Raw genomic sequence first — 24,455 nt, forward strand, 5'->3', positions numbered from 1 at the left:
GGGGCTCACAGAAGTGCTTGGCTCAGGGACCCAAGGGAGCTAGGGAAGCATCTGCCTCTGCTCACTGGGGCGGACTGCACCCGCAGCCTCGCCTCGGTCAGCGTGGGCTGCACTTGCAACTACCTCAGCGCCCTGTCACGTACCTGTGGTCCTTTCTCTGCCCTAGCCCATCACTAGAGCCCCCTGCGGTACTGCTGTGTCACTGTTATTTTTGTGTGTGTGTTTTTTTAATATTTACTTTATTTGTATGAGTACACTGTTTTCATGCACACCAGAAGAGGGCACCAGATCTCATTACAGATGGTTGTGAGCCACCATGCAGTTGCTGGGAATTGAACTCGGGACCTCTGGAAGAACAGTCAATGCTGTTAACCACTGACCCATCTTTCCAGCCCGACACTGTTATTTTTGTAATCCATTTAAGATAGGGTTTCATCTCTAGCCCAGGCTAGCCTCACCCACACTCTGCAGTTCATGCTATCCTTGGACTGTTCGCTTGCTTCCCAGGTGTTGAGATTACAGGTGTGTACTACCATGCCTGTTAACAGGTATGTTTTTGCTTTTGTTTTTTGTTCTGTTTGATACAGGATCTTATCCTGTATTGTGGTAGCTTGGTACCTACTGTATAGCCCAAGCTGGTCTTGAACTCATGGTAATCTTGCCTCAGCCTTCCAAGTGTTGGGTTATAGGTATTAAACATTGCACCTGGCAACAATTTTATTTTATGTGGTTCTGGCTGGGTAGTCCAGGCTGGGATGTATATAGAGAAGTCCTCCCCATGAGCCAGCACTGCACCTGACTGTTGGGACGTTACTGTGACATGGTGTGCTTCTGGGAACTGGGAAAGAGAAGTGAGCAAGATGTCTTCCATGAGAGGAGGGAAACAGAGAGACCCCCTCAGGATGGTCTTACGGAAGGGGGTCGTGTGCTGTTTACCTGGCCAGGAGCCTGCACCTGCAGGAGGAGAACCAGCAATAGGGAGTTGAGACGATGTCCAGACTTCGCGTTGACTGCTGTGTAGCCCACAACAGCCAAACATCCACGTCGCACAACAGCCAGAATCAGCCAGGAGGTGGTGGCGCACGCCTTTAATCCCAGCACTTGGGAGGCAGAGGCAGGTGGATTGCTGTGAGTTCGAGGCCAGCCTGGTCTACAAAGCGAGTCCAGAACAGACAAGGCTACACAGAGAGACCCTGTCATGAAAAAAAAAAGAAAGAAAGAAAAAGAAAACAGCCAGAGTCAATTAAGTCCTTCATAACCTCTATTGGTGGGTTTTGTTTTGGCCTGGCAGGCTCCTTGCCTGCGATGTGGCCTGAAACCCCTACACAGGGCTTTTCCATGGGATCTTGTTCTGATGTTGTAATAAACCAGATCCCAAAGGTGTCCCTGGAGGCGGTGGGAGAGACAGGTACGCACAGCAAAGCCTTGGGAAGTCACACTCTGCGCGCTCTTTGCTACGTTCTACTGTGTTCAAGGGGTAGAGCTGGGCTGTTACTCGGGAAGAACATTTAGAATGGAGTAATAAATCATTGCTGCTTTATCAGGAAATGTGATCTACAAAGATGGTGTTCATAACCTTACTGTACCAGGTTTCTCTCCCCAACCGCAGGAGACAAGGCCCTGACTGGCCTGTGACTCACTATGTAGGCCAGGCTGGCCTCAAACCCAGAAACCCGCCCACTTCTTCTGCCTCTGTGTTGCTGGGACTGCAGCTGTGTGTACCATTGTACCCAGCCTGCTCAAACCAGTCTTGCTCATCTGATATTCAGCATTTCACTAGGGCCATAATTTGGGAGCTTCAGGGCCAGCTGCCACCCTAGATCTGCCCTTTCTGCCTCTTTGAAGATGGCTGTGCTAAATAAAAGTTTCCCCCTGACAGTGCTTGGGAACCATAGGCTGCCCAAGCCAAACAGTTTGTCCTTTAGCCAAAAGGCAATCATAAAAGTGGGCTCCAAGTCATGCTGCCTCAAGCATGTGATTAAAAACAACCAAGCAACAACACATTAGCTGCCATTGTAACTGCATTCACTTTTATAGCCCCTCCCCCTCCCAAACAGGAGGCAACACTAGACTCTAATGCAGTGGTTCTCAACCCGTGGGTCATGACCCTTTTTGGGGGGTGGAGATTGAACAATCCTTTCAGGGGATGTGCATATCAGATATTTACACTATGGTTCATAACAGTAGCAAAATTACACTTATGGTTGGAGGCCACTATAACATGAGGAACTGTATTGTATTAGGGTTTCAGCACTGGGGGCGGGGCTGGGGTTAGAACCACTTTAGCCTGAAGGAAGGTGATTGCCAGAGAAGGCAGGTGTGCTCTGGGGCAGTAGGTGGGCATCTTACCATGTGTGTAGAGGAGCCGTCCCCCTATCATGGGTTCTGCAGGCAGGTAAAAGATTAGTGAGATTAGGATGCTAGGAATGAACACACGGAGGTAGATGGAAGTGGCTTTACACAGAAGGTCAGTCCGCCTGAGGGGCAAGGGTCTCATTTCTGAGTGGGCAGGTGGAGGGAAGACCAGGGAAAGTGTAGTAAGTACTGGCCTGTGAATAGGGGTTTGTTATGTAGATTTGAGTAAAGGCGCTCCTGGATGTCAGGAATAAGGCCCCTTCAGGTGCAAATCTCCTTTAGAAAAGGGAAGTTGTTCCCTGCCAGGCAGCAGGCCTTGAGGCGGTTGATCTCCTGTAGCCTCTAACTCCAAGTAATCGCTCCTTAAAGAGGCCTCTTAAAGCCCTGTGCTGTGTAGGTTGACGTTAACCCCAGCTCTCAGAAGTCAGACACTGGAGGTTCTCTTGAGAGAGTCAGGCCAGCCAGGGCTACATGGTGAGACCCTGTCTCAAAATAAATAAATAAATAAATAAATGCAAGTATGAAAAGTAAAGCTGTGTGTTTTGAGGGTTTGTTCCAGGACAGGCCTGGGGGAGTGGTTAATTGTGCACAGCGTGAGACTTGGAAGGGTTACCTTTGCTGGAGGCTCAGAAGTCAGTGACCAGACAATTCGCAGGTGCAGCCCGGAGCTTTGCCCTAATGACTGACATGTGTTCAGGAGGTAAGTGCCTACTCTATGGAGACCCTAAATACTGAAAGGTCCTTTGAGAAACTGCATCCGACTCAGGAGCTTTTGTGTCTTTCCAAGCAGTCTATTCCTTACTTCATAAGGACTTTATCTTACTCTTTTTTTAAAAAATTAACTCGTAAGGATTTTATCCTTGCTATATCTAACTCTCTTATTTCCCCATCCAAATGTGCATCATGCAGGGTTCTTCCTCATAGCCAAGGCCACAGTTCCGTCTCAGATAATGCCAACTCCCAAAGTCAGCAGATATTTCAAATTTTATTCTCTCTGCTTTGGGTCAGGTTTCAAGGAAAATGTCTGCCCTGTGTTGGAGAACACAGAGTTCCTTCTGAGGGCTCTTGGTCTTGTAGATAAAAGAACTTATAAGGGGACTCAGAGGAATACTTGAGGACTATTTGGAGCTGGGTGTGGGGGCAAGAAAAGACAGGCCAACCCTAAATCTCAGCTGTTGCCAGGAGGAGAGGTGAGAGAGGCAAGGTGGATCTGTCCTTTTATATAGCCTGGCAGGGCCACGCCCCGTGGCAGGCAGACTGAAGCCAACCCTAAGAGCTATGAGAAGGTTAGGGCTAGGCTCCCTCTGAGTCAGATCTAGAAAGCATGGGCTCAGCAGTGGTTTGAGAAACTGCATGGGAGGTGTGTGGTGTGGGTACGGCTCTTCAGAGAAAGAGAAACTGCCCAGAGTGTCGGGGTAAGCAGGGTTAGAACTTTGGCTAATAACCAAGAACGGGAGACAGAGGGCAAACAGAGAAGTTATGTTTTCCCAGAACTTAGAAAAGCAGGAAGGATTAGTGATGAGGATTTTAAGTTGCCGCAGGGAGAAGAGATGCTTGTTTGCTTTGCTGGTGCTGCCTCACTGAGACAAACCCCAGGCTCAAATTTCTTGCCAGAGTTTTCCTTTGTTTCTGATGTTCTCACCGCATGCTTTGAAACATTTGGAGAACTTTCTACAGGGTGGCAAGTCTCAGTGTGGACACATCCAGTGAAGATTGATTGGAGGAGGAATCGAGGCTTCTTCCTTGGGCTAGGAAGGCTCTGTATCGAGGCAGGACTAATAGCTAGAGATCTGTATTCTGGCCTCTTGGCTGCCAGTCCTGGCAGAGAGCATTGAGAGATGATGGTGTCAGACTCTTAGTAGCTGCTTCTGAAAAAGCTCCACGCTGGGCAGTGGTGGCAACCCTCCCCATCCCTGCCTCCCCCCAAGGTTTCTTTGTGTAGCCTTCGATGTCCTGGATTCTCTGTAAACCAGACTGGCCTCGAATTCACAAAGATCACAGAGATCCACCTGAGGCAGAGGCAGATGGAGCTCTGTGAGTTTGAGGCCAGCCTGGTTTATGGAGCAAGTTCCAGGACAGCCAAGGCTACACAGAGAAACCCTGTCTCAAACAAACAAACAAAAACCAAAAAGCCAAAAACAGTTCCATAATACTTGAGTGGGCGCAGTAGTGCATGCCTGCAATCCCAGCATGGAAGGGAGGGAGGCAGAGGCAGGTGGATTACTTAGTTCGTGAATCAAGGATAGCCAAAGGTACACAGAGAAACCTTGTCTCAAAAGAAACCAAAACAACAACAACAAAACCCCCCCAAAAAAACCAAAAAAGAAAAACAAACAAAAAGCTTCATAACACCACAAGTATGAAATGGGTCAAGGGGTGTAAATTATTTTAAACAGTACCTGGAACATCACAAGTCATATGTAAGTACATTACATTAACTACATTAATTGCAAAAGCTTCAAGGATGAAATGGGTTAAAGGTTTAAAATACTGTAAACAGTACCTGGGACATTGCAAGACATAAGTATATCACACCAACTACAACGTTAATTACCCCCAGAAGCCCTGGTGTGTCCTTTTGTTTAGAGAGGGATTTAGGTAACGTGGTAAAGCAGTGTAGTTCCCGGTGTGGCCAGTAGATGGCACCAAAATCCCAGTGTTCAAATTGTTCTGTTCATGAGCAGGAATGCTAAAACTGCTTTTTAGGTTGCTTCCCAAGGCTTTGTTCTGGCATCAAGAAAAGGATACTGGAACATTTTATTGTGGTGTGAGACCAGCAGCATACATTTGGGAATGGTCTGACTGCAAGTCTCGGTGTAGATTTTAGGCAAACATCCAAACACTGTTTTCGGTTGAGTTTCTGAGCTAAGTTTCCATTTCCCCTCAACCCTTGCTGATTTTTTGGGAGGATAAAACAGAAGAGACATAAAGAATTACAAGGGAACTCAAAGGAGATGCAGCAAAAATACGGTGGGAGATAGAAATAAAAATATTGTGACAAAGGGCAACAGAGATGGTCCAGCATTAAGAGCATCTGTGCTCTGTCAAAGGACCAGAGTTCAAATTAATCACCCATGTTGGGTAGCTCCTGCTTCCTCAGACATCCGCCTACACACACACACACACACACACACACACACACACACACACACACACACACACAGATATAACCTTAGATAAAAATCTTTTTAAAAATAGCAACATTGACGCACGCCTTTAATCCCAGCAGTCGGAAGACAGAGGCAGGCGGATTGATGTGAGTTTGAGGCCAGCCTGGCCTACAAAGCAAGTCCAGAACAGCCAAGGCTACACAGAGAAACTCTCTTGCAAAGAAAAAAATAAATTCAAGTTAAAAAAAAAAAGGACAAAACTAAAAATAGCGACATGTTGGCAAGGGAAGGGAATTAGAAACCAAATCAGTGAGCTGAGGACAGAGGTGAATTGATACGATGAAAATACAGATGGAAAAGCCAGCATGGTGGCGCACGCCTGTAATCCCAGCACTTGAGAGGCAGAGGCAGGCAGATCGCTGTGAGTTCAAGGCCAGCCTGGTCTACAAGCAAGTCCAGGACAACCAAGATTACACAGAGAGACCCCGTCTCAAAAAACAAAACAAAGAAAAAATCAAGAAAAGGAAAATATGGATGGATTACATTTGACTCATGTAATATTTCACATGGTTAAACGCCTTTACTGAATTTCTTGTGGGTTTTTTTTTTCTCTCTCTCTTAAATTCTGTCATCCACCACAGTGGCAGGGTAGGGAGGAAACCGTAAACCTTTTGATGAAGGCTGCAGAATCTTTCTTCAGCATACTGACAGAGCCTGTGTCAGCTGGGCTCCACTTCCTTCCCCAGCAGCCTCCTCAGTGCCCTCTTTACCTCCTTGTTCCTCAGGGTGTATACGAGAGGGTTGAGTGTGGGAGTGTCCACTGCATAGACGAGACCAAAGAACTTGCCCCTCTCCTGGGCATAGGGGTTTCTGGGCTGCAGATGGACAGCAGCGACTGAGCTGTAGAAGAGGGTGACACAGCTAAGATGAAGACACTGGCAACAGCCATCTGGATCTTGTTGTAGGTGGTGTCCCCACAGGGTAGCCGAATCAAAGCCGGGACCTCATACACGAAATCGTCAACCTGAAGGGCAGGCGAAGAGTGGATGGTGTCTGAACCACTGACTCCACCAGGCCAATGACCCAGGCCACAGCGGCCAGCTGCCGGCACAGGCGAGGGTGGATGATGGTGGCATAGTGCAGGGGCTGGCAGACAGCCACATAGGGGTCAAAGGCCGTCACTGTCAGGAGGATGCACTCTGTGGTACCCAGGAATAAGATGAAGAGCTGTACGGAGCATCCCAGGAAGCTGATGGTCTTTGTGGGTCCCCAGAGGTTGAGCAGCATCTGGGGGACACAGGTTGTGGTGAAGCAGAGTCCAAGAAGGAGAGGTTAGAGAGGAAGAAGTACATTGGAGAGTGGAGCCTGGGGTCCAGTGTGGACAGCAGGAGGACGAGTGTGCTTCCTAGGTGCCCCAGCCTGCCGGGGTTCGAGTAACGCTCGGGAGGAGAATTTTCCTGTATAGAGACAGAACACTAGACACGAAGAAGGGGGCAAGTCTGCATTCTGATCAAACCCCGTTTATTGAAAATTTTCACAGAGTTTATATAGGCACAGAGGCATGGGTATTTGCATAAGCAAGGGTTGCTATGGATACCTAATCTGGAATGCTCCAGCAGGTAGGTATCTACCTTTACAGCTGCTAATTGCAGGAGAGAAATTCCAGAAAAGTGGTGAAGGATCTGGTTAGTCAGGAAAAAGCTCCCGGAACTGCTGCTCGCAAGCAGCTGGCCCTTAATCTGATCTTATCAGTAGTCCCACCGGAAAGGGAGTAGCCCGGGGGTCTGGAATGACCAGCCCCCACAATAAACCACAACAGGTGTCTAACTGCCGACCTACGACAAGGTCAGCTAGTTTCTGGTGAATGGCAGACTTCTGGAGAAATAGGAACCTAGGTTCTGACAAGATGGCTGAACATTGGCCATGTAGCTGGTCCCTAACACCTAGGAGGGTGAGGAGGTAGGAACACAGGACAACCACAAAGAAGATCTTTTCCAGGTGTGGGTGCCCAGAGAAGCCCAGCAGGAGGAAGCCCACTGGGGAGCTCTGGTTGACCATGGCCTTTTGTGTCTAGCTGGAGGGATGAGACTGTCAGAGTAGAGCGATACAATGGGCCTGATGAAAACTCACCCTGGGCACTTCTCAGGACACACAAGGTTGACTGATGTTTCTCTGGCTTCCTTCTCCAGGCCCACACCTAACAGCTTCTCCTCCTCTGTTGTTCCTCCAGGTCAGATAGTGCCTGATAGCTGAGAGGAAACCAGGAATGTGGTGTGGGACAGGTGGACACTCACACTGGCTTCCTGGGCAAAGGAGGCTGGTGTCAAATGCCTAAGCATCCTTGGCTTTCTTTTTATACAGTTTTTAGTGTTACTGTAGCAGCGCCCAATGCATCATGCATCAACCATTGTTCTTATTAACTTTCTGTATCTAACTTGGCAACTCCTTCCCTCCTTTTCTCTGCCTTATTTCTCAAAATCTGTAGATACTTCAGCCACCCGAGTGACTTTGCCCCTTTTCTCTCTTTTGAGCTGGATGGTACACACATATTTGTAAGCTTAATTACATATGATAAAATATTAGAATATATCTAAGATAAGCCAAGATAAATGATTTTTCAAACAAATTCAGAGGCAGGATTCTGTAACTAGAGCTATACACATTCAAGGTTCTCTTGTGTTGCCTGAGAAAATATCGCTTCATATTACCACTTTTCCTATATATTTTCCATTGTCCAATTTTCTCAATGGTATACATTCACAAAATTGAGAAGCATAGCTGTTTCTAAACGTATTCATTGCATGGTTATTTATGCCTCAGAAGAGGTCTTTAGATGTCTTCAAGTCAGAGCCATCGCCTCACCTTCCTAGTCAATGCACTCCTCACTTCATTGTTTCTCAGGGTGTAGATGAGTGGATTGAGGGCAGGAGTGACCGCACTGTACATGATGGCAACGATTCGGTCCTGATCCAGAGAGCTGCTTGAGGTAGGACGGATGAAAATAAAAAGACCAGGAACATAGAACAGTAGGACAACCATGAAGTGAGAGGCACAAGTAGACAGTGCTTTGTGGAGCATGCTGCAAGACCGGGTCTTGAGGAACAGATGGGTGATGATGTAGAAGTAGGAGAGAAATATGAGACAAAAGGGGACGGAGGCAATGGTGCCCGTTACCGTACTGAGCAGCCGAAGGTTGAGCTCAGTATTTCCACAGGCCAGATCCAACAATGGTTTAACATCACAGAAGAAATGGTGGATACGATTGGGACCACAGAAGTGCAAATGAGATGTCACCACAGCGTGAAGCAAGGCATGTAAAAAGCCAATGACCCAGATAGTAACAGCCATCTGAATACAGAGCTGGTGACTCATGATCACAGAGTAGTGGAGCGGCTTGCAGATTGCCACAAAGCGGTCAAACGCCATCACTGCCAGCAACAAAGCCTCTGTGCTACCCAGGAAGTGGAGGAAATGAAGCTGAGTTATGCATCCCCAAAAGGAAATTGCTTTGCTCGCAGAGAGGAAGTTCTCCAGCATCTTCGGCACTGTCACAGTGGAAAAGCAGACATCCAGACATGCTAGGTTTCCCAGGAGGAAGTACATGGGTGAGTGGAGTCTTGGATCTGAAACAATGATCATCAGGATGGCGCCATTCCAGGTTATATTGACAAAGTAGATGGTGAAGAAAATAGCAAAGAGGATAGGGTTTAATTTTTGTACGTCTGTCACTCCCAGGAGGAGAAATTCAGTGACTGAGGTTTGATTTGACATCGCTTAAAAGAAAAGAGAGTTACTGTACAACACTATACTATATGTTGACCAGTCTTTCTGGTGATAGGTTGTCTTTTCAAAACCAAGATGTTTTGAGAGTGAGATGATTCTTTTTTCATGACGTCATCTCAAAATTTCCCTAGTATTTACCCATTGTTGCTAAATGACAGTCCTAAGTTTATGTTGTGGATTGTGATCAAATACCTTTTAATTTACTACATTACCACTAATCATTTATTTTTTACTTTGTGATTTTGAGTACATCACCAGGCTACCATATTTTCTAGCTGTGAACATTTACAGTTTTATCCTATTTTTCACTCATCACTTAAGTTGACTCTAAAAAAAGCAGTTTTAAAACACTCCACCAGAAAGGCATCTCCTGCCAAGTAAAAAGGCTTGAAAGGCCTCAACTTGAGGAGAATAAGAAACTACCTTGACATCTCACCCCAGAAAAACTGGTCATCACTAAGAAAGACTCATTTTAGCCACTAACTCTTTTAAAAAATCAAAAGAATTGGCACATGTGGTTACATGAAATTAAAACATTCTGCATAGCAAAGATGCTATCAACAGCACCTACAGAGTGGGGGAAAATGATCTCCAACTATACTTCAGGCAAAGAGTCAATATCTAAAATATGTAAAGGATTGCAAAAGTTAACCACAAAAAATTATCAATTGATAAAGGAACCAAATACCTGAAATAGATAGCTCTCACAAAAAAGATAAATACCTAATAAATAGTTTAAAAGTGTTCGACTTCAATACCTATCAAAGAACTGCAAATTAAACTATTTTGAGATTCTTCCCATGCTGGAAAAAATGATCATCATTAAGAAAGCAGGTAATGGGCAGAGGAAGAAGGTGCTGCAGAGACTGATGCACCAACCAAGGACCACGCATAGTGAGGAGCCAGACCCTCTGCTCGGATGTAGCAGGAAGGCAGCACGGACTCTGTGGTTCCATAGTATGGGCAGCAGGGACTAGTTCTGACATGGACTCTGGCCCCCATATGTTGATCACTTCTCCCTGACAGGGTGGCTTTGCCAGGCCACAGAGGAAGAGGATACAGGCAGTCCAGATGAGACCTGATAGGCTGAGGTCAGATGTTAGGGGAGGAGATCTCCCCTTTCTTAAGACTCGGTGGGAGGGTGCATGAGTTATGGAGGGAGGGGAAACTGGAAGGCAAAGAGAGAGGAGGTTACAATCAGGATGTAAAGTGAACAAATCAAAAATAAAAATAAGTAAATAAATAAGAAAGAACGCAGGTGACAACAAACGCAGGTAAGGAAAGTTGGTGAGAGTGTAAACTGGTGCAGCCACTGAGGACATCAGTCTGGCTGTTTCCCCAGAACTTTTACGTACAACCACCGTGTGACCCAGCTATCCTGGGATACACCCACAGGAATTTACGTCCTGCTGCAGAGATGCTTGCACATCTTTGTTCATTCATATGTATCCACAGTAGTCGGAAAATGAATCAGCTTAGATGTTCAGATAACAATAAATAATCCAAATTTGGTACACATATGCCATGACGTTACATCCATCTGCAAAGTAAAATGAAATTGTGAATTTTCAGGAAAATATAAGTAACTAAAAATGTGATATTAAGAAAGGCAACACAGGCACAGAAAGACAAATACTGTGTGTTCTCTTTTATACTCAGCCTTAGCCTTTAACCTGTAGATCCAAGTTGCTATAAACAAGGGTGAGGAACAGAAAACTAGGAAGGGCACCATGTGACTAGGAAAAGAAAGGCATTAAAGAAAGGAAGACAGTGGAACAATATGGAAGGGAATACTGGAGACCAACAGAGGAGGAGACAAGGGAAAGACGGGAGTGGGCAGGGCACAGAATCAACCAAAATGAAATATGTAAGGAAATCCATTAGTTTGTAAGCTAATTTGAAAAACAAAAATAAAATATTTTAAATGTCTCATAAAAATAAAAGGGATCGAAAATTTTAATATAATAGCAACTATATTTTCTCTACCTAAAATGTAGAAAAAGAATAAATGTTTTTGTGTAGACTTATTTCTTATCCACAACCTAGGAAACATCATGGAGCCAGATGACCATATTAATTAGAGTCTGACGGTATCTGTGCATAGTTTTCACTACTATATTTGATGTTTGGCTTCATGTCCCCTGAAATCTGAGCCATTAAATATGTCCAATGATATTCCTAATGCTAATTCCAAACTATACGTGAGTGCATTTAGAGGAATGGCTTGGTATCGAACGTCTTCCTCAGCCTTATTTCTTGAAACAGTGTCCTACTAAATCTAGAACTCACCTGCTCAATTAAGCTGGCTTGACAGAGAGCTTCAGAAATTCTCCTTCTCTGCTTTCCCAGCACTGAGATAACAAACACATTACCACACTTGGTTTCTTATTTAGCATTAGGGATGCAAACCTGGGCATCCATGCTTGCATAGTAAGCATATAAGAGACTGGGCCATTTCCAGAGACCTCTTCTTCTGTTTGTTTGGACATGATCTCCATATAAGCACAATTCTCCTGCCTCAACCTCCGAAGTGCTCGGATCATTGTCTGTGTTGCTACGAGGGCCCAAGTTACTTCTTGCATCAGACATTGTGTTTTATTGTGTTTCTATTCTCCTAGATGCCCTGAGTTTTGTCTTGTTGACTCCCAGAGACCCAGGATCAGAAATGCTCTTCCTCTGTGGGCTTGGCTGTCCTTCTCTCATTTCACCAGGAGACACCAACAAACACCCATTTCAGGACCTTTGGAATCCTGTCTTCTCTTGTGATCTAAATTCTTGTGTCCTTTTTTTCATTTATCCTAAGATAAGCTCACTCCTCAAACATTACAGAGGCTTGGCTTCCTCTCTTCTAGCTCCATCAATGTGGCAATGGTAACTGTGCTATCTTCTCTGACCCCAGAAGTCTGTATCCCTCACCTCAGCTTTGCCCCCAGATGTTGGAACTGTCCAGTTCTCTCGTCAAGAACGTGTTTTCTCCTTTCTTCAAATACAGTCCTTCTGTTCCCTTCTTTCAAAGTCCTGTTTTCTGTAAGGTTTGTATCCTTTTCTTTTCAACTGCATAATTAAAATAACAGTGTTTCTTTCTATGTAAGTAAAATTCTTAAGGAACGATGAATGAATTGATGGTAAAAAGTTTAATATTTGGCTATACTCTCAAATTTTACTAAAAGGCATCTTGCGTCGTTGTTGTTTTCCTCCTCAGCATTAGGAAAGCACCTGAATTGCCTCCCTGAGACACACAGAGCTGACATAGCTATGAGAAGCAGCTCCTCTGGTTCCTTTCATTTAAAGAGGCCCTGAACTCCCTGTTTACACAAATGAAGAATCAGAATTGGAGGGCAGAGGGGGCCATGCTGCTGGGGGCACTGAGAGAATACCCAGGATGCACTGCAGTTGGACAGAGGCTGACACCAGGATGATTCCTACACAGAGGGAGTCATCCAAGGCGAGAGAAGCCACTAGATAGAGAAAATAATTTGTATGTCTAAAAAAACGAAATTAATGAACTGAGGGAATTATAAGGATCCTGAGGGACCCTAATGTTTTTAGTTAGAAGACAGTCTGAGACATGGAGTAATCACTAGTGTAAGTCTGTGAAGAGTTGCTTTCAAATAATTCAGGGTGGCTTCTTGGATAGTGATACATATTTGTGTGTTTATAAACACAACAGACATTCCTGTTTAAAATCTGGGCCCATGGAAAAATACATTAGTTTCCCTACACCAGAAATCAAAAGAGCACCAAAACACATATGGGGAAAATACTTTCCTATTAAGAAAAAATATCAATCAAACTGCCATGTAGAATCAGAACTAGTTTTTGTTCACCGTACTTTCAATATTCTCAGCTTTCAGATTTGGAGAATGTTTAGGGAACATGAACTGAGATGAGACATAGAAATGAAATTCAGAGTACAAAGAGCCTTCACAATCCTCACACAGTGAGGAGTCCATCGCAAGACAGCAACAGCCTGCACACTGCCTATTGGTGGCTAACATTACAAACTGACAGGCTGGCCCTAAAAACAGGAAACCTTAGTCCCAATTCATCCTCTTACCTGACCTAAACAAATCTTTTGAGGTGCATGTCCAGGAGATTCGCAGGTTGTGAACTGTGTGAAGTGACAGTTCATGTTGTGCTTGCTGTCTCCACCTGTAGAACCTCTGTGCCATCCTGAAATTCTGCCAGCATTCTAATGAAACCGAGCTGTAGACCTAAGAATCTCCAGGGAGCGTGTCCCTCGTGCTGAGTGGGATAAATGTGAAAATAAATGGGGTGCTTGTCTCCACCGGCCATAGGGAAAATGTCCTTAGACAATTCCTCTATGCACCTTTTGTTTTCTTTCTTCTAGTTTCCCCCCTTCATTTTAGTTTCAGGTACATGAACAACAGAGGTCTTGGGCCCTGTTCATTAACATAATCAATATCCTTTTATCTTCTTAGAGTTTTGCATTCACTCCCTCTCCTACACAATTTCCCTGAAAATGCTCTGTGCATTTAATAGAAAAATATGCATAAAAGATTTTTTATTTAAATTTTTTAAATTTAAGTAATTTATTCAGATTACATGTCAATTGTTATCCCCTCACTTTTATCTTCCCCATCCCCATCTCTCCCTCTTTCATCATATTCCCCTCCCCTAGGTCTGTGACAGAAAAAGACCCCTCCCCCACTGTAAGATCCCATCTTATCAGGTCTCATCCTGGTAGCCTGCTTCCTCTTCCTCTGAGTGACCCCAGGTCTCCCCACCAAGAAGAAATAGTCCAATAGGGGGCACCAGAGTTCATGTCATAGTCAATCCCTGCTCTCCACACAATTGTGGAGAATGTGCTGTCCATTGGCCAGATTTGGTGAGGGGTTCTAGGTTTACTGTATGCATTGTCCTTGGTTGGTACAGTAGTTTTAGCAGACTCCCCTGGGTCCAGATCTGCCAGCCTTGATGGTCTTGTAGGTTTCTGGGACCCTCTGGATCCTTCTATTTCCCCAGTCTTCCTTACTTCTCTCACCCAGTGTCCCAATATGAAGTCCCAGTATCCATTCCAATCTCCTGCTAACGGAAGATTTTCAGGGGATGTCACTGTTGGGCTAGTGTCCAATTATAAGTGAGTATATGCCATGTGTATCTTTCTGGGTCTGGGTTAACTCACTCAGGATGATCATATCTAGTTCCATCCATTTGCCTGCAATTTTCAGGATTTCCTTGTTTTTAACAGGTGAGTAGTATTCCATAGTGTAAACGTACCACAGTTTCTTTATCCATTCTTTGACTGAGGAAGAACTAGGTTGTTTCCAGGTTCTGGCTATTATGAAGAAGGCTGCTATGAACATTTGAAAGTAAACATATGTGAACAAAAGGCTATACTGTGCCATTCAGTACAGCTTCTGTGACAAGATTTTTTGTTTGTCTGTTTTATTTTACTGGGGGGAGGAGAGGGATTTTGGTGCTTGACGTGTAAATCATAGGCATTCAATAAAAGTAAAAAAAAAATGTCATGGTCTGGGAAAGTCAGATAATACTTGCATCACCTCTCAGGCTCTGTATCCTAGTAAGATGGATTTTCATCCATCCTTGGCACCTAATTACTCAGGAACAACATTCAGGCTTAGAGTCTAAATTACTTTATATGGAGCACCATACCTAGATGAGAAAACCAGTTATTCCTGAGAAATGTATAGAGTCAAAGATTTGTCATTTTGTTATTTAACCGAATATAATAATTGTCATTAAACCCGTAGCTAAATGATCATGCAACAAAAAAATTTGTAAGTGGTTTGATAGAGATTTCATTGAATCTGTAAATTGCTTTTGATAAGACGGCCATTTTTACTACGTTAATTCCCACAATCCACAAACAAGGGAGGTCTTTCCATCTTCTGATGTCATCTTCAATCTCCCTCTTCAGAGATTTGAAGTTTTTTTCAAACAAATCTTTCACTTGCTTGGTTAGAGTTATTCCTAGATATTTTATATTGCTTGTGGCTGTCGTGAAGGGTGTGGCTTCCCTAATTTCTTCCTCAGCATGATTGTCATTTGTGTATAGGAAGGCTACTGAGTTTTTTAGTTAATTTCTTATCCAGCCATTTTGCTGAAGGTGTTTATCAGCTGTAGGAGTTCTCTGGTAGAATTTTGGGGGTCACTTATATACACTATCATATCATCTGGGAATAGAGATAATTTGACTTCTTCCTTTTCCATTTGGATCCCCCTGGTCTCCTTTTGTTATCTTATTGCTCTGGCTAGAACTTCAAGAACTGTATTGAAGAGATATGGGGAGAGTGGGCAGCCTTGTCTGGTCCCTGATTTTAGAGGAATTGCCTTCAGCTTCTCTCCATTTAATTTGATGTTGCCTATTGGCTGCTGTATACAGCCTTTATTGTGTTTATGCATGTGCCTTGTATCCCTGATTTCTCCCAACTTTAAACATGAATGGGTGTTGGATTTTGTCAAATGTTTTTTCTACGTCTAAGGAGATGGTCATGTGATTTTTCTTTCAGTTTCTTTATATAGTGGATTACATTCATGGATTTCCATTCATTAAACCATCCTTTCATGCCTGGAATGATGCCTATTTGGTCAGGGTGAATGATATCTTTGAATGTTCTTGTATTCAGTTTGCGAGTATTTTATTGTGTATTCTCAATGTTCATGAGAGAAATTGGTCTGAAATTCTCTTTCTTTATTGGGTCTTTGTGAGGTTTAAGTATTAAAGTGACTATGGTTTCATAAAATGAATTCGGTAATGTTCCATCCATTTCTATTTTGTGGAGTCGCTTGAAGATTATCAGTATTAGCTCTTCTTTGAAGGTCTGGTAGAATTCTGTGTGAAACCATCTGGCCCTGGGCTTTTTTTTTTTTTTTTTTTTTTTTTTGGTTGGAGCCTATTAATGACTGCTTGTATTTCTTTTTTTTCTTCCTTTATTAATTTATTCTTGTTACATAATGACTGCTTGTATTTCTATAGGAGAAACAGGACTATTTAATTTGTTTATCTGATCTTGATTCAATTTTGACAAGTGGAATCGATCAAGAAACGTGTCCACTTCCCTTAGATTTTTAAATTGTGTGGCATATATGCCTTTGAAGTAGGATCTTATGATTCTTTGTATTTCTTCAGTGTCTGTTGTTGTGTCTCCCTTTTCATTTCTCATTTTGTTGATTTGGATAGTGTCTCTGTGCCTTTTAGTTAGTTTAGGTAACTGTTTGTCTATCTTGTTGATTTTCTCAAAGAACCAGCTCCTGGTTTTATTGGTTCTTTGAATTGTTCTCTTTGTTTTTAATTTATTGATTTCAGCCCTGAGTTTGATTATTTTCAGCCATCTACTCCTCTTGGGTGTTTCTGCTTCTTTTTTTCCTAAGGCTTCCAGATGTGTCATTAAGTTGCCCATATGAGATGTTTTCAATTTCTTTATGGAGGCACTGAGTGCTATGAATTTTCCTCTTAGCACTGCTTTCCATGTGTCCCATAAATTTGGGTATGTTGTTCAGTTATTTTCATTGAATTTTAGGAAGTCCTTAATTTATTTCTTTATTTCTTCCCTGACCCAGGTGTCATTAAGTAGAGAGTTTTTAAGTTTCCATGTGTGTGTAGGCTTTTTGTTGTTTCTGTTGTTGTTGGAAGTCCATCTTTAGTCCATGTGATCTGACAGGATGCAAGGTATCATTTCAATCTTCTTGTATCTGTTGAGGCTTGCTTTGTGACCTACCCTATGATCAGTTTTGGAGAATATTCCATGAGGTGCTGAGAAGAAGGTATAATCTTTTGTGTTTGGGTGAAAAATTCTGTAGATATCTGTTAGATCCATTTGATTCATGACATCGGCTTGTGTCATTATTTTTTATTTAGTTTCTCTTTCATTGTCCTGGTCTTTGGTGAAAGTGGGGTGTTTAAATCTCCCACTATTAATGTGTGGGAATCTATGTGTGATTTAAGCTTTGTTAGTATTTCTTTTACAAAAGCCAGTGCCCTTGTATTGGCAGTGCAGATGTTTAGAATTGTGATGTCATCTTGGTTGACTTTACCTTTGATGAGTATGAAGTGTCCTTCCTCATGTCTTTAGATTAATTTTGGTCAAAAGTCTATTTTATTATATACTAAAATGGCTACTCAAGCTTGCTTCTGGTGTCTGTTTGCTTGGAAAACCTTTTCCCAGCCTTTTACCCTGAGGCAATGTCTATCCTGGTGGCTGAGATATGTTTCTTGAATGCAGAATAAAATTGGGTCTTGTTTATGCAGCCATTCAGTTAGCCTGTGCCTTTTTACTGGAGAATTGAGACCATTGATGTTGACAGATTTTAATGACCAGTGACTGTTAAGTCCCTTGATTTGGATGTTGGATGCAGTAGAGTGTGGTTATGTTTTTGCAACATTGAGGTTATCTATTTCCTGTGTTATTTTGGTTGCAGTCTGTCACTTTTGTTTGGAGTTTTCCTTCTAGTAACTTTTGTAGGGCCAGATTTGTGGATAGACGCTGTTTGAGTTTGTTTTTGTCACAGAATATCTTGTTTTTTCCATCAATGGTTATTGAAAGTTTTGATGGATATAGTAGTCTGGTCTGGCATCTGTGGTCTCTTAGGGTTTTCAGGACTCTGCCCAGGCCCTTCTGATTTTTATGGTCTCTGCTGTGAGGTTGGGTCTAATTTTGATAGGTAGCCATTATATGTTACTTGAACTTTTCCCCTTGCTGCTTTTAATATTTTTCTTTTGTTCTGTACATTTTATGTTTTGATTGCTATGTGGTGGGAGGATTTTCTTTTCTGGTGTATTCTATTTGGTGTTCTGTAGCCTCGTATGTTTATACGCAGCCCTTCTTCAAACTGGGGGAATTTTGTTTTTATGATTTCATTGCACACACATTCATGTCTCCACCAGTCTCAGAGAGGCTCCCGTGTGGTGGGATCAGCAATATAAGTTAAGATGCTTTTAGGTCTAGATAGATGTTTTAAGTTGATAGTGATAAGTTATGATAGATATTGATGTACATTCCGAATTTTAGACTCACCCAGATAAGAAATATGTTTTCTTCAAGGCTTCCAAATACAAATAGCCAAAACACTGTGAATGTAACATTGATATAATTACTGATTGTTTCGTGGTTCTTCCTGCTGTATTAACTTATTTTATATATGTGTAATAATATAAGTATATATGTAAAAAATAAAAAATGCTAAAAATATTTGGAGTCAATACTGGAATTTATATTTTCATAATTGTCCGTTTTTGTAAGGCTTGTTCTATCTCTAACCTTTGCTGTTCTTGGATCTAGTGCATTCTGTATACTCCTATGGCCTCCTTTACTTATTTTACCTTTTAGTGTGAAAGATTTTTTCAAGTGTCTTTTACAGAGCTATTCCAATGGTTTTGAATTCCTTCAATTTTATTCATCATTAAGAGTTTTTCAGTCTCCTTTAAAAAAAAAGAAAAGAAAAGACCCTGAAGAGCCAACAGGGAGAAAGAAGAACAATGCTGGAGATCTTACAATATTTGACTCAAGCTACTCGGTAGAGAAATAGTAACAAAGTTGTTCCTAGCACGAAACAGAGACATAGACCAACAAAATAGAAAAGAAATCCCAGAAGAAAAGCCACATAGCTACAGTTATTTGTTTTTTTTCTTTTTGCACGTGTGCATACATGTTTGAATGTGTGTAGACACATGAGTATTTGTGTTGTGCATTTGCTTGTGAGGGCTTGAAATTTAAATTGGGTGTCTTTTTCAATCACACTCTACTTTACTGGGGGTAAGGACTTTCACCGAACCTGGGGGTCTTTGATAAGACTAGTTTAGCTAGCCAATTTTCCTCAAGAATCTCCAGTCTTTGCCTCCTGAGTGCTGGAATTTCAGGTAGTGACCACTCAATTCTGTCTTTTAGGTGGGTCTTGAAAATAAAAACTGAGATAGCACCAGATAGATTTCCAAAGTGGCTGTACTAGTTTGCATTCCCACCAGCAATGAAGGAGTGTTCCTCTCTCTCCACATCCTCACCAGCATGTGGTGTCAGTTGAATTTTTGATCTTAGTCATTCTGATGGGTGTAAGATGGAATCTCAAAGTTGTTTTGATTTGCATTTCCCTGATGACTAAGGACATTGAGCATTTCTTTAAATGTTTCTCAGCCATTTGATATTCCTCTGTTGAGAACTCTGATTAGTTCTGAGCCTCATTTCTCAATTAGGTTATTTGGTTTGGTGGTGTTTAATTTCTTGAGTTCTTTATATATTTTGGATATTAGACCTTTGTCAGATGTAGGGTTGGTGAAGATCTTTTTCCAGTCTGTAGGCTGTCGCTTTGTTCTGTGGACAGTGTTTCCTGCCTTACAGAAGCTTCTCAGCCTCACGAGGTCCCATTTATTAATTGTTGACCATAAGGCCTGGGCTGTTGATGTTCTGTTCAGGAAGTTGTCTCCTGTGCAAATATGTTTCAGGCTCTTCCTCACTTTTTCTTCTAACCAATTTAGTGTCTCTGGTTTTATGTTCTGGTCTTTGATCCATTTGGACTTGAGTTTTGTGCATGGTGACAAATATGGGTCTAACTGCATTTTTTTTACTCCTTGGAATGTACCCAGAAGAAGCTCCACCACACAACAAGGACATATGCTCAACCATGTTCATAGCGGCCTTACTCATAATAGCCAGATCATGGAAACAGCCTAAGTGTCCCTCAGTAGAAGAATGGATAAAGAAACTGTGGTATATTTACACTATGGAATATTAATCAGCTACTAAAAACAAGGAATTCCTGAAATTCATGGACAAATGGATTGAACTAGAAATGATCATAATGAGTGAGTTAACACAGAAGCAGAAAGAGTCAAATGGTATATACTCACTTATGACTGGACACTAGCCCAAGGGGCCTGTCCCATGAAAGTCTTCACTTACCAGGAAAGTGGGATAGATGCGAGGACATCCTATTGGGACTTTAGGTGAGAGAAACATGGGAGAATGGGAAAATAGAAGGATCCAGAGGGTCCTAGAAACTCACAACAACATGGGTTATGATGGGTGGATCTGGGCCCGGGGGTCCTGCTCAAACTATGGCACCAGCCAATATGTGCAGTAAACTTTGAACCTTTACCCAGATCTAGCCAATGAACAGGACATTCTCCACAATTGAGTGGAGAGTGGGGTCTGACTTTCACACATACTCTGGTGCCTCATATTTGACCATGTCCCCTAGATGGGGAGGCCTGGCAGCACTCAGAGTAAGGATAGCAGGCTACCAGGAAGAGATTTGATACCCTATGAGCATATACAGGGCGAGGAAGTCCCCCTCAGTCACAGTCATAGGGGAGGGGAGTAGGGGAAAGTGAGAGGGAGGGAGGAATGGGAGGATACAAGGGATGGGATAACAACTGAGATGTAACATGAACAAGTTAATAAAATATATATATTATAAAAGAGAAAATAAAAACTATGTTGCTCACACTTGTACAGCAACTGCCTTATCCCTGAGCCATCTCTCCAGCCATCACTGAAGGCACCAAGACAGATGTTTAAAAAAAAGGTAGACTATAGCAAATGATGCTAAGGAAACAGGATATTCTCCCATGGACGATGGCTACATCTCCAGCCAACATGGTGGCATATCTCCATAATTCCAGCACTTGGTAGATGGAGGCAGGAAAATAAAAAGGACAAGTCTACTAAATAACATCATCTTTCTGCACAAATCAAAATGATGTATTGCCCTCAATTATAAATCTTTTATGCACATTTTTATATTAAATGCATAGAGCATTTTCAGGAAAGTTGTATGGGTGAAGGAGTGAATACAAAACTCTAAGAAGATAAAGGAAATTGATTATGTTAATGAGCAGGGGCCCAAGACCTGTGTTGTTCATGTACATGAAACTAAAATGAAGGGGGGAAGCTAGAAGAAAGAAAACAAAAGGTGCATAGAGGAACTGTCTAAGGACATTTTCCCTATGGCTGGTGGAGACAAGCACCCCATTTATTTTCACATTTATCCCACTCAGCACGAGGGACACGCTCCCTGGAGATTCTTAGGTCTACAGCTCGGTTTCATTAGAATGCTGGCAGAATTTCAGGATGGCACAGAGGTTCTACAGGTGGAGACAGCAAGCACAACATGAACTGTCACTCCACACACCTCACAACCTGCGAATCTTCCGGACATGCACCCCAAAAAACTTGTTTAACAGTCAGTCAGGTAAGAGAATGAATTGGGACTAAGGTTTCCTGTTTTTAGGGCCAGCCTGTCAGTTTGTAATGTTAGCCACCAATAGGCAGTGTGCAGGCTGTTGCTGTCTTGCGATGGACTCCTCACTGTGTGAGGATTGTGAAGGCTCTTTGTACTCTGAATTTCATTTCTATGTCTCATCTCAGTTCATGTTCCCTAAACATTCTCCAAATCTGAAAGCTGAGAATATTGAAAGTAAGGTGAACAAAAACTAGTTCTGATTCTACATGGCAGTTTGATTGATATTTTTTCTTAATAGGAAAGTATTTTCCCCATATGTGTTTTGGTGCTCTTTTGATTTCTGGTGTAGGGAAACTAATGTATTTTTCCATGGGCCCAGATTTTAAACAAGAATGTCTGTTGTGTTTATAAACACAAATATGTATCACTATCCAAGAAGCCACCCTGAGTTATTTGAAAGCAACTCTTCACAGACTTACACTAGTGATTACTCCATTTCTCAGACTGTCTTCTAACTAAAAACATTAGAGTCCCTCAGGATCCTTATAATTCCCTCAGTTCATTAATTTCGGTTTTTTAGACATACAAATTATTTTCTCTATCTAGTGGTTTCTCTCGCCTTGGATGACTCCCTCTGTGTAGGAATCATCCTGGTGTCAGCCTCTGTCCAACCGCAGTGCATCCTGGGTATTCTCTCAGTGCCCCCCAGCAGCATGGCCCCCTCTGCCCTCCAATTCTGATTCTTCATTTGTGTAAACAGGGAGTTCAGGGCCTCTTTAAATGAAAGGAACCAGAGGAGCTGCTTCTCATAGCTATGTCAGCTCTGTGTGTCTCAGGGAGGCAATTCAGGTGCTTTCCTAATGCTGAGGAGGAAAACAACAACGACACAAGATGCCTTTTAGTAAAATTTGAAAGTATAGCCAAATATTAAACTTTTTACCATCAATTCATTCATCGTTCCTTAAGAATTTTACTTACATAGAAAGAAACACTGTTATTTTAATTATGCAGTTGAAAAGAAAAGGATACAAACCTTACAGAAAACAGGACTTTGAAATAAGGGAACAGAAGGATTGTATTTGAAGAAAGGAGAAAACACGTTCTTGACGAGAGAACTGGACAGTTCCAACATCTGGGGGCAAAGCTGAGGTGAGGGATACAGACTTCTGGGGTCAGAGAAGATAGCACAGTTACCATTGCCACATTGATGGAGCTAGAAGAGAGGAAGCCAAGCCTCTGTAATGTTTGCGGAGTGAGCTTATCTTAGGATAAATGAAAAAAAGGACACAAGAATTTAGATCACAAGAGAAGACAGGATTCCAAAGGTCCTGAAATGGGTGTTTGTCAGTCTCTCCTGGTGAAATATGAGAGAGACTCCTGAGTCCACAGAGGAAGAACATTTCTCTGGGTCTCTGGGATTCAACAAAACAAAACTCACATTATCTAGGAGAATAGAAACACAATAAAACACAATATCTGATGCAAGAAGTAACTTGGACCACTCATAGCAGCACGGGACTATAATCCCAGGACTTGGGAAGTTGAGGCAGGAGAATTGTGCTTGTATGGAGATCATGGCCAAACAAACAAACAGAAGAAGAGGTCTCAGGAAATGGCTCCATCTGTTATATGCTTACTATGCAAGCATGGATACTCAAGTTTGGATCCCTAACACTAAATAAGAAACCGGGTGTGGTAATGTGTTTGTTATCTCAGTGCTGGGAAAGCAGAGAAGGAGAATTTCTGAAGCTCTCTGTCAGGCCAGCTTAGTTGAGCAGGTGAGTTCTAGATTTAGTAGGACACTGTTTCAAGAAATAAGGCTGAGGAAGACGTTCGATACCAACCCATTCCTCTAAATGCACTCACATATCATTTGGAATTAGGATTAGGAATATCATTGGACATATTTAATGGCTCAGATTTCTGGGAACATGAACCCCAACATCAAACATAGTAGAGAAAAATATGCACAGATACCATCAAACTCCGGCTCCATGATGTTTCCTAGGTTGTGGATAAGAAGCAAGTCTATACAAGCGTGTTTCTACTTTTTCTACATTTTAAGTAGAGAAAATACAGTTACTATTGTATTTAAAAAGACATATTTCCCTCCTTTTATTCTGTTTTTCAGATAAGGTTTCTGTGTGTAGCCTTAGCTGGCCTAGACTTGCTTTGTTGACCAGCTTGGCCTCAAACTCACAGTGATCTGCCTGCCTCTGCCACCTGAGTTGCTGGGACGAAAGGAGTGCACCACCACACCCAGCTCTCTTCATTTTTTATTTATTAGGCATTTAAAATACTTTATTTTTGTTTTTGAAATTAGTTACAAGGTAATGGATTTCCATACTTATTTCAGTTTGGTTGATTCTGCGCCCTGCCCCCTCCTGTCTTTCCCTTGTCTCCTCCTCTGTTGGTCCCCAGTATTTTTCTTCCACATCGTTCCACTGTCTTCCACATTCCTTTCTTTAATGCTTTTCTTTTTCTTGTCATATTGTCTCCTTTCTAGTTTTCTGTTCTTTATCCATGTTTACAGCTACTTGGATCTGCAGATTAGAGGCTAAGGATAATATCAGAGAGAAATATGTTATTCATCTTTCTGTGCCTGGTTTGCCTTTCTTAATATCACATTTTTAGTTACACATGTTTTCCTGAAAATTCATAATTTCATTTTGCTTTACAGATGGGTACAATTTCATTGTGTATATATGCCAAATTTTCATTATTTGTTATTACTTGAACATCTTAGCTGATTCATTTTCCAACTATTGTGAATACATATTAATGAACATGGGTATTCAAGTATCTATATAGTTGGATGTAAATTCCTTTGGATATATCCCAGGATCAGTACAGCTGAGTCATATGGTGGCTCTATATTTAATTTTTAGAGAAACAACCAGACTGATGTCCACAGTGGCTGCACCAGTTTACACTCTCACCAACTTTCCTTACCTGCATTTGTTGTCACCTGCTTTCTTTTTTATTTATTTACATATTTTTATTTCATTATGCTTTCTGTTTGTTTGTTTGAGATAGGGTTTCTCCGGG

At 42.2% G+C, this 24,455-nt stretch overlaps 1 protein-coding gene and 1 pseudogene across 2 annotated transcripts; both read right to left on the reverse strand.

Annotated features, from left to right (window-relative positions):
- Window positions 1-275: 275 nt before the first annotated feature.
- Window positions 276-7,523, reverse strand: LOC311581634 (olfactory receptor 2H2-like; annotated as a pseudogene). Its single transcript has 2 exons — window positions 7,409-7,523; window positions 276-6,870 (listed from the first exon to the last, which is right to left on the reverse strand). The product of its transcript is annotated as an olfactory receptor 2H2-like (transcript).
- Window positions 7,524-8,309: 786 nt separating this feature from the next.
- LOC311581930 (olfactory receptor 12D1-like) lies at window positions 8,310-9,236 on the reverse strand (the record flags this gene model as incomplete). The annotated part of the gene is made up of 1 exon (XM_084754463.1): window positions 8,310-9,236. One exon carries the CDS (start codon window positions 9,234-9,236, stop codon window positions 8,310-8,312), a length of 927 nt encoding a protein of 308 aa, XP_084610589.1.
- Between the last annotated feature and the right edge of the window lie 15,219 nt (window positions 9,237-24,455).

Source organism: Acomys minous (genome assembly GCF_964271855.1).
Source record: "Acomys minous genome assembly, chromosome: 13".
Classification (NCBI taxonomy): domain Eukaryota; kingdom Metazoa; phylum Chordata; class Mammalia; order Rodentia; family Muridae; genus Acomys; species Acomys minous.